General features: G+C 42.4%; 1 protein-coding gene across 1 annotated transcript; it reads right to left on the minus strand.

The window, feature by feature from the left end:
• Positions 1 to 5,686: 5,686 nt before the first annotated feature.
• Positions 5,687 to 10,659, minus strand: dsela (dermatan sulfate epimerase like a). Its single transcript, XM_077228630.1, has one exon. The coding sequence runs from the start codon at positions 9,875 to 9,877 to the stop codon at positions 6,299 to 6,301; it is 3,579 nt and encodes a 1,192-aa protein (XP_077084745.1). The 5' UTR covers positions 9,878 to 10,659; the 3' UTR covers positions 5,687 to 6,298.
• Between the last annotated feature and the right edge of the window lie 96 nt (positions 10,660 to 10,755).

Consider the following 10,755-nt stretch of genomic DNA (forward strand, 5'->3'; position numbering starts at 1 on the left):
ATCAGGGGAATGAAACACCAGAAAAGAAATGGTCTCGCGGTGGTTACCGGACATGGTGAGACTCAAGGGGGCAGTAGAGCGGTGCACCCTGGCGAGAACCCGTCTATCCAAGGTGAAAATAGTGGTGGGATCCTGAAGATCAATAAGGGGAACGCCATGCTTAAGAGCCCAGGCCTCATCCACAAAATTTCCCTCGGAACCAGAGTCAATAAGAGCCTGACAGTAAATAGAAGAGTCGGACCAGCGGAGATGAACAGAAAAAATGTCTGTGAAGGCGGCGGAGGGCTTAGAGAAGATGCGCTCACCAGTAACCCTCGCTTTACTGGGGAGCTTTGTCTTTTAAAGGACAGGAAGTGGCGAAATGGTTGTTAGCGCCGCAATAAAGACACAGACGGTTTATAATACGACGTTGGCGTTCTGAAGCAGAGATCCGGACACCACCCAGCTGCATGGGTTCCTGGTCTGCCGCAGGTGCAGTAGAAGGGGAGCAGATAGATGAAGAGAGAGAAGGCGGGGCCGCTGGACGTGCTCGTCGACGCAACTCAAAACGTTCCTCCACAGGTAGAGCCAACTCAATGAGGGGGTTGAGGGAAGATGGTATTTCACGAGCCAGAACCTCATCCCTGATCTCTGCGTTTAATCCTTCGACAAAGCGCGCTACCAACGCGGGCTCGTTCCAGGCACAAGAGGTAGAGAGTGTGCGGAATTCCACCGAGAAGCCGGCGACAGAGCGTCTTCCCTTGCGCAGAGAGGACTACTGACGAGAGGCCTCCGATCCCCACACTGAACGGTCGAACACTCGTAACATCTCGTCCTTAAAAAGGGAATAGCTGTTGAGGCAGATGGCATTAGAATTCCAGACCGCTGTTCCCCACTCACGAGCCCGTCCCTTTGAGAAGTGAGATGATGTAGGCTATGCGAGTCCGTTGTCCCGAATAAGTGTGTGGCTGAAGCGAAAACACAACTTCACATTGGGTTAGAAAAGACATGCACTCGGTAGGCTCACCCGCATAGCAGGGGGGATTATTCACACGTGGCTCGGAAGCGGAGGAATCAGAGAACCGCACAGGGTCCGTTCGAAGAAGATGAAACTGCCCAGACAAGTCAGACATCTGGGAAGCCAGCATCTCAACAGCCTGACGAGCGGCGGCGAGTTCCTCTTCGTGTCTCCCCAGCATGGCTCCCTGGATCTCAAGCACGTTCCAAATGTCTTGCTCATCAGCTGGATTCATGTTGGTCGGATTATTCTGTCACGAGGACTGCTGCGTGAGGAAACTTCAGGAGACGAAAAGCAGGTTAACAGTCTTTAATGGAAACAAGGCAGAGCCGCAACGGCCGATCAACAGAAATAGTCTCAAAATATTCTTGAAGGAACGGAGCGCACGCTGCAGGTCTCATGGACTGGTGAAGGGTGAGCAGAGTAGAACTGGAGAAGCGCAGATCCCTCACACCTCTTCAGGACTCAACACAGGTAACCACTGATCTGGTAAAGTTGCAGGTGGATAACAGACAACTGGACTAGACGGGACAAAACAGATAAAAACAGTTCAACAGCAGTAACGAACGTGACGGTCAACAATAATCCGACAAACTAGAGTGAAACACGAGAGACTAGAAATAGAGAGTAGCTAATGATAGAGGATAGAGAACAGGTGTGATAATGAGAGGATGAGATTCAGCTGGGGGAGATAAGAGGTAAATGAAGAGTGAGAGCGAACAAGAGGGAACAGATACAGAGAATGACCAGAAGAGGGAGACAGAGACCAATAAAACATGAGAAGAGAACCAGGATCATGACATGATCAGGGAGTCGGCCATTTTAAGGGCTTTCTCTATCACAAAATCCTTCCAGTGCACTGAAACATTCGCTCCCTAAAAAGTCCCACAATGCACCGTGAAAACCAGGGAGCATTGATGCTCAATATGTTCCCTTAACAGAAGTTCTGATGCGCGAAAGACATAAATCAAACAAACCAACTGACCACATATATTGATATGCGATAGATGTTTTGAAAAAACAAACCGTTATTTAATTATATTTCATCCTAAACATACATCATTAGACAGGTACTGAACATAATCTAGCTAACATTTATAATTGCAGCTAAAACATTGCATGTATATGTAACAATCAAAGTATTTATCATAATGTACTTTACTTTTTTTTTTAAATCTGAAAAATATCAGTGCTGTGGTTCATAAATACCAGTAGTACGTTGGACAATGAGGACATTGTTATGTCAGGATCAGTGTCCCATTGTGTAGTGAGCTAAAGTCCTTACCTTAGCAGTGCCCAAATTCTTGTACACAATATACTGATTCACGACCTAGCTAATCAGCTGATTGAGACGCACCCAATAACTCACAACGACTTGTTTTGTTCCTGAACGTATCCATGTGTGTTTAAACAAAACAAGGGAATGATTCAACGAGGACTTGAACTAAGTGTTGTTTAATTTCGATTATTACCATACGAACTCTTTCTTTTTGTGTTATTTTTTCATTCTAGTTTGCCGAACCATGTCTTTCTTGTTAGAAAGGTGTGTAACAGGAAACTGCTGTCAGATTGGATGGGCGACATTCTGAGTCTCTGGGGTCAACCACTGGTTTTGAGAGAGTGACAGAGCAAAGCATTGTTGTAGCATACGAGCACAGGTGAGAGCTGGAGAGATCTTGATGAAATATTAAAGGCCTGTGAGCTGATGCAGGGCCAGGATGAGGGCACTCAGGGGGCACTGTCTCCTTAATTACTGTGTGCGGTGGTTTCACTATTTCATTTGGGAAAAATCCCAGATTGAGGTTATGTTCAAATTGCCCTTCTTCTGCCACAGAGCGAACTGGACTACAGTGCCCGGAGGAAACAGCTCCTGATTTAATTAATGCTTGGGTGTGTTATGCCCTATGTTAGTGGGGGGTTAGACGAGCCATTAGGTAATAATAATGGCCCCGATCTCAATGAAACAGCATACTTAAGAAACAATGAATACCAATCGATGACATAAAGTTGCAATCAGAAGTATTTACAGTGTAACCAGCTCTTCAACAGTAACGTTAATAATTATTTGCACAGATGAATTTAAATACACAGTCCAACTATAAAGCAGCTCTTGTGCTGTGTTTCAGAAAGATTGGCATAGTTAAAGACCCAACCATGGTTATTAGTGTTATTAACGTAATCCCTCTCTCCTCATGGTCTCCTGGAGCATTGATCCTCCAAAATGGAGTATGGATCCCACTTTATCCACTGTCTTACAACAGCTCTACCTCACCTTGTGTGTTCTGCCTGTCCCTTCAGACTCTAGATATTCAAAGCTGTAATGTGATAATGTGGGTGCAGATGCAAAACATATCATGACTATATGGTTTATTGTCTGTATGACCAGTATTTAAATGCATTGCATAAATGTTATGGATATGTTTTTTTTTTTCTAATAACATAATGATATTCTGGAAGCACATGCAGTGAGTGAAACTTTTTTTTTTTAAATTTACGAGAGAAAGTGTTAAAGGTCCACTGATCTTCAGTACGCCAACAAAGCCTCCTCCCTCCGGTCCCCCTGGACACCAGATAGTGCGGCAGAAAATCCGTCAGCCCTAAAAGAGCTTGTTGCTGAAATTGATTAGCATTTAGATTGTATCTAGTTTGATTCAAAGGAGGAGAGGCTACAGATGGTTTGAAAGCAGCAGATTTAGGAGTAGATTTTGAAAACTGTCCGTAAATGGGAGCATTTACACACAACTAATTTCATGGGGGGTTTTTTTAGGCTTGTGTATCCTCCACTCCAGTGTTTTTAATAAGAAACCCGGTCTGTTATCTAAAGTCCTCTGAGGCCTGCCATAACTCACTAATCTTTTTTTACTTCATAGTATTTATCAGTGCATTTGTCAACTACATGAGAGATCCCTCTTTTGGGAGAAACCTAAACCATGAGGTTTGATCTCAGATACTAATTAATTCATCCACTAAAACCACATGACCATAAACCGAATTAAGTTCATTCATCTTCTCCTTCTGAGCCCTTTTGCATTCTTCATTGCAATGGATAATGCTAAAACATGTTCCTATCAGTATGCGCTTTCCAAGGGCTTGACATTAAGAAGAATAAATAGCACTGGTTTCACAACACCACCTAATTCATCAAAGTCGCTGCCACGGGTACATGCCCAGTGTGAATGATCAAACACTAGCTGGGCTTTTGGCTCATGCTGAAGGCACCGGTGCATTAGAAGGCACGAGAACTGTCTGCTAATGAAGAAAACTATCAATCCCTTTCATGAGATGCGTTAGAGAATACGGATGTAGGGTTTCAATACAATAATTTGAAAACAATTTTCTAGCAAAATGTAGTGAGCTATCTAGCACCAAGGCTTGATTTGTTCATCTGAATGCATGACTGTAACTCTGTATTTAACCCACAGTCAGTGTTCGGCTCTACCTATTTTTAAAGCATTAAGTTAGCACCTAGGAAACCACAGTAAGATCCACAATACATGATACTGCTTAAGGCCTGACTCATCTTAGATTCATTTGTGTAAATGACAAGTATTTTGAACTGTAAAAAGGAAACATGAAGTTGGCACCAATGAGCAAGCTCTTTTTAGTCCTTACATGATTTGCTGCTGATAGTAGTGAAGTACCTGCTACCGATAATACATTTCTGCTCAAGCATAGAAGTTGTAGGATCTTTATTTATCTGCTGCCCTCTGCTGGCGACATTTTATGAATAATTCTATGAATATGAATAAATCTTGCATTTGAATTGCAAGTAAAATCTTTCATTCCCCTCTTTTGTAAGGTCTGTTACTGACTAATAAATAATGTTTTATTACCAGACGCCACGTAAGTATTTTTGAAACATTTACTTGTACTATAAACAAGTATGTGTACATTAATGAATTGCTATTGATATTGTTAAACAAATTTGACTTATATCTAGTGTCTTCACAGTTCAAATCACACTGTGTTCATGCCTTTTACCATCTTTGCACTTCAGTTTTTCAGAAGCTGCTTCATGCCAGTCATAAATAAATAAAAAACACACCATATGATGACACCTACATGATCAGCCATATGGTCTAATGTAGGGACCGAATTTGTTTTTAAGCATTCAACTTAATATTCTCCATACAGACTCTATCCTATGAAGAATTGCTTACTGAGTTTAGTCCGGAAGCATGCTGGGCACAAAGGAATGACTCTGCAAACACCACACACACACACACACACACACACACACACACACACACACACACACACACACACACACACATACACACACACACACACACACACACACACACACACACACACACACACACACACACACACACACACACACACACACACACACACACACACACACACACACACACACACACACACTAAAGCAGCCTTTGCAAATGTTTTAAAAGTATCACATAAATTGCTAGTATTTTCCTCCATTTCAGTTATCCCACAGTGATGATTACACTCCATATGCATGTGGTGCCATGGAAAATCCATTTGCATTCCGGCTTTTAATACATTTCGCGTTAGTAGTCTCTTAAAACTGCATTAAAATATTTCCCCATTAAGATGAGAAATATGATGTTTTGTGGTTTTACTTGTTTAGGTTGTTAAATGTTCCATTTATGATTTTATCATGAGAAACTGATATAATTTCAGAAAAGTAAGACAGATTTACTATTGGTGTTTGGTATATAGTTTATATAGGGATGCAAAGAAACAACAGGGAAAAAATATTCACATACAGTACCCCAAAAAAGACATTTGATATCAATTGATGTGACATGTCAATAAATTGATTTAATTGTACAGTCACACAGTGAACACCATCTTTGCACATCTATAGACCTACACATGAACTGGCTCTCATAAATGCAAAAATGACTGAAAATGACATCCAGTTCACTCAAAATAGCATGATACAATAGCATGTGTTTAATCTCACAACATAACTGAAAAATACCGTTAACCGCCCATCTGGTGGGAAATAGCATAATCTTGTCTTCAAGTCAAACTAAATGTGTTTATGATCCAAGATTTGCATCTGTTACTCATCTTAAGTGTTGAGCAATCACTTTTTGTTCTTTAGTAGATATAGACATTCTAAACTCAGTTTTGTCTGTATGATTTAGCTATATAAACATTGCTTAAATATAAGGATAAATAAATCAGTGCACAAAACAATTGGTCATATGATGAACTGTTTGCAAAAAATGCAACATTTGGAGGAAATATACTGCATACTTCCCCAAAAGTGATCTTTTGGTGCAATATGAAAAAGTTTAAAAACATTTACAAAAAAGAATGACTGACTGTATGTCTTTTATAACCCAGCTTCTCCATCACAGGCCAACATGTATCCTCAATGAGTTTAATCTCATCTATGGCCATATTCGTCTTCCACATGTTGATTTTGGCAGGTGATATATCTCCTTCATATATCAGATTATACAAATTTGTGGACGTGGCAAATGTCAGCTGGTTTAATGCAGCTGGTGCAACAGGTATTCCAATAAAGTTATGTATCGTTCTCGCCGTTTTTTCGGGAAAATATACAACGTCCTCGAATTTGACTATAAAGTAAGTGTGTGTGGGGAGGCTTGCGCTCACCTTGAGCCCTGCTGAATTGTGAGCCAGCCATAGCTGAGCTAGCAGCCGTACAGGGTTGGGATCTGGCTGGGAGAGGATCTTCTTTAAAGCAAGAAACTGTGAGTCCACTGTAGAACAGCCCTGATCCACACCATCAATGTTCTGCTTAAAAATGTTGGCGATGTGCCTTTTAATATTCTTACGTAAGTACAGGCTTGGCTTACTGCTGTAGAGCATTAGATAAATCCATGCACGTGGGTCTCTGACCACATGAACTGAGCGAAGTGAGCGACCTATGACCTCTTGGAGATACGGCAGCTTCAAGAACCAGCCACCACTGCCCATGCTCAGCACCGGCCGGGCATTTGGGTACTTTACCAGGTGCTGCCTGAGCTCTTGTATGTATCCGATGTCCAAACGCTTTCTGCTTCCTGCCCTTGTTTGCTCTGACAGCAGCTTTCTTCTCTTTCTTTGTCCTTTCTCTTTGACATTATTCCCTGTTTCGCCATTGCTCTGGTGTAACTGAATGTTCTGCAGGTGCATTTTCAAATTGTGGACAATGGAGTGGAACCATCCCTGAATAAGTCGAAATCGTCCATTTTGAGCATCTGCTCCAGACCACTCACAAGCGTCCACCAGAGAGACGAAAGGAGACACAGGGAACCGCAGGTAGGTGGAAGGGACCCGGAGGTATACAAAGTCAGAGCTGTTATCAAAAAGGAGCTGAAGGATGTCCGCGCCAGAGCCCGGCATAGATGTGATGGTGATGACGGGGAGGAGGTCAGGGATGCTAGAGTCTGTTCCATCATATATGCTGCTGTCTTTTGATTTGACTTTGCACGAGAGCTGTTCGCAGACGTAAAAAACAGACAAAAGTTCAGTCACCCACAAAAACAGCACACATATCAGAGTGCAATGAATTAGCATTTTGAACGACACATGAAATTTCCTCTTTTTTATTATGAAAGCTAAAGCAACACATAAAGTCACTACCACAGAGATGTTTACTGCCAATCCAAAGTCAAACACAACATCTTTTGTGACTTGACTTGGCAAAGTTTGAATTCCATGGCCAAACTGAACTATTCTTTGATTGTCTTCTGTTTTAGCAAAGCCTGCAAAGCCCAGGTAACTGTGTCTAGCCTCAATGTCTTTGTAGTTTGTTACAACTGACACAACAGTCTCAGTGTCATTAAGAGTTACTGATATCTTTACTCCATTTTTACTCTTGTCTATGAATCTACAGTCCGAGACCTTGACATATGGGCCATACATCAAGTAAGCAACTCTGGCGACAGGGTTCTCCATGGGAAAGGTCACGTTTAAGAACTGCGTCCATCTCTTTTTGAATTCCGCAGCCTGTTCTGCCTCTTGTATCCTGGCAACGGGGCTGGATCCTTGCATGTCCAGCCAAAAGATTTTGTAATGTGCATCCCACACATCCATCAGAGCCCCATTGTATTTTCCAAACGATCTGTGAGGAACGTATCTGAAATCAATGTCTAGGTTGTGAAAAAACGCACTGAGGGAACTGAGAGGGGAGTGCTCGTGTTTCTCAATGTGGTCCAGCACGAATAATGTTTGAGAGTTAAGAAGCACAAGTGCCCGATACACACTCTTTAGCTTCATGGCGGATGAATAGGCTGAAGCAGACTCTCCACTCACAAACAACATGTTCTCATGCGACGAAGCTGCGATGACCTCCCCGGCAGTTTCCCCAACTTCCTTTTCTCCCCATCGTAGCCACTTTGAACATTCCCCCAACTGTCCTTCCCATGGCTGATTACACTGGCTGGTGGGGGAGGGGGCAAATACCAGCACATTGTTAAGATAGCTGTATTTAGGACCATACAAGGCTTCAGAGACAAACATCTGTCCATTTGGTGCAAAAGTGAAGGAGTTTTGATCAGGGTGCTCATGACCTGGGTTGAAGTTCGTCCAGCCTTCTACCCAAGAATAAGGTTGGGCATGGACAATATCGTACACCGCTCGCCCTCCTAATTTTCCAGATTTAAATGACACAAAGGTATTACCCTGAGCTTGAGGTAACCCTGCCCCATACGTCACTACACCCCAGTTGGAGAAAACGTGCATGGTTGCTTTGTTAAAATCAGGCGGAGGCGATGAATTTAACTCAGAGTCATACCATATGTACTCTGTATGCAAAGTAGCCCAGCGTTGGGCTGCTGATTGCATCATGGGTCCATCTTTAGGACGATGCTTCCTAATCTGCTCTGCCAGCCAGTTTCCCGAGCCATTCCGGATCACGTATGCATCCAGAAATACAAGCTGGCTTTCAGGCCCATAGAACCAGTTGTAATTGGAGTCTGCAATGCCAACCGTTCGTTGAAATCCAGGAAGCAGAGTAGCAAAGTAAAACATGAAGTGAGCTTTGAGCCAGTTGTTCTGCGTGTTGTCTATCTGAAAATGACGCAACGCTAAGTAAACATACTGAGTGATGGATTTTGCTGTGTAGCTACCATATGCAACACCCTCATCGAGAGAGCCATCGACAATGTGGCTGAGAAGGAACATGGTCTTTTCCATGTAGTTCACTGATATTTGCTTCCATATCATGGTCTCTGGGTCATTATGTTCCCCTGCCACAAGAGCGCCAATGAGAATGGCTAGTATATTAGTTGTCTGGTGGTTCTGTAGAAACTGTTTTCCCCATCCTCTGTGCTTGGAGAGCTCAAAAAGCTCCTCGGTAACGGATCGTATTTTCTTGAGATATCGCAATCTTCTCCGGGTGTCAAGAAAGGTGTAAATGAAATCGTACGCTGTGGCAAAACCAGTGAGGGAGTGGGCAATCGGAACCTCATCATTTGGGGCACTTGACACCATCCAATCTGGATACTCCACCATTCTGTCCATGTACTCAATCAAAAACTGAGAGGCGGCAGCATCCTCAGGTTGAAACAGACAGTACAGCGCAAGAGGTGGCAAATTGTTGCCATAAATCTCGTTCCATTTCTTGCCGAAATCCTCGTGGTTCACCGGAGGCTGGTAAGCAGCTGCATTGGATAACATAACAGAAACAGCATTTTGAATCACTTTGAATATATGTATATGCGTGGTGGTGGCCCTCTGTTTCATGAAATGCACTTCTTTCTGATCAAAGTATAGCTTGGGGTGAAGGTGTGTTGACAAGGTGGTATTGTCTGTTTGGTGTTCATTCAAAGACACATATCTGTCTGAGGCAGCCGAAATTCCACAGAAAGCAAGTCCCACAGCGAAGACACAGAGCAGAACCGCAGACCTCTGCATGTTCTCCATGACCATAATACAAGAAACAGATGTGGTGCTTTCTTTTTTGAAAGCTCCTCCTCCAAAGAGCCCAAAAATTGTTATTACTCCAATTTAATTCACATGTAGAGCTGCAGATATTATTTCCCTTTCAGGCAAAAACCCAAGCGCCTGTCTATGTAGGGAGTAGGTATAACGTTCAGATTTCGTCGAGAAAACATGCTTTTAACTCCATAATAGTGCTCCTTCTAAACTAAAGCTTCATAAACCCACGCAAAACAAAAAATCTTCCCCATTTATTTGTAAGCTGTTGTAATGGCCTGCATAATGTCAACATCATCTCTCGATAATATTTACAACTACATTCGCGCTAAGTGCCATAACGGAAATATCATAAATGCCGAGATGTGTCAAATAAACTTCCGTTTTCAGAATCCGTCATTACAAGTTTGATCCGCTGTTACGAAAGAAAGTTGCAGCGTTCGGCGGTAACTGTTCACACCATGTAAAGTGACTGTTAACGCCTTTTACTCATCCTGTGACACGAGAAGTGAGATAATCCATTAATCCACTTTGAGGTGAAGGAAATTTACCGCTGGCTGGGACGTTTGTGGTGATGTTTTCTCATTTGATTGAAGCAGGCATATTTGAAGAATCCTTATGCTTTCAAGCCATTACAGTGTCACTTTTTACGATTAAGTTTCCTCCATTAAATTATTCCACGACAGAACTGTCTCAGTGTTATAAGGCAAGTCGCTTTTTCCATCTTCCAAACTATCTAGTAGCCTACAACTATCACTTTCAGCATTAACAATTTTGAATATGGTCGATAGATGGCGTCGTAATATCACATTGTGTGGTTTTATTAAACTATATTTCCGGTAATCATGTCGTTTGATTTATAACTGATTAAT

Source organism: Siphateles boraxobius, unplaced genomic scaffold (genome assembly GCF_051911475.1).
Source record: "Siphateles boraxobius isolate OS27281-9 unplaced genomic scaffold, OSU_SipBor_1 1, whole genome shotgun sequence".
Lineage (NCBI taxonomy): Eukaryota > Metazoa > Chordata > Actinopteri > Cypriniformes > Leuciscidae > Siphateles > Siphateles boraxobius.

Bases quoted from the DNA above. Each gene is read 5' to 3' on its own strand.
- dsela (XM_077228630.1), bottom strand. From the start codon at position 9,877: ATGGTCATGGAGAACATGCAGAGGTCTGCGGTTCTGCTCTGTGTCTTC.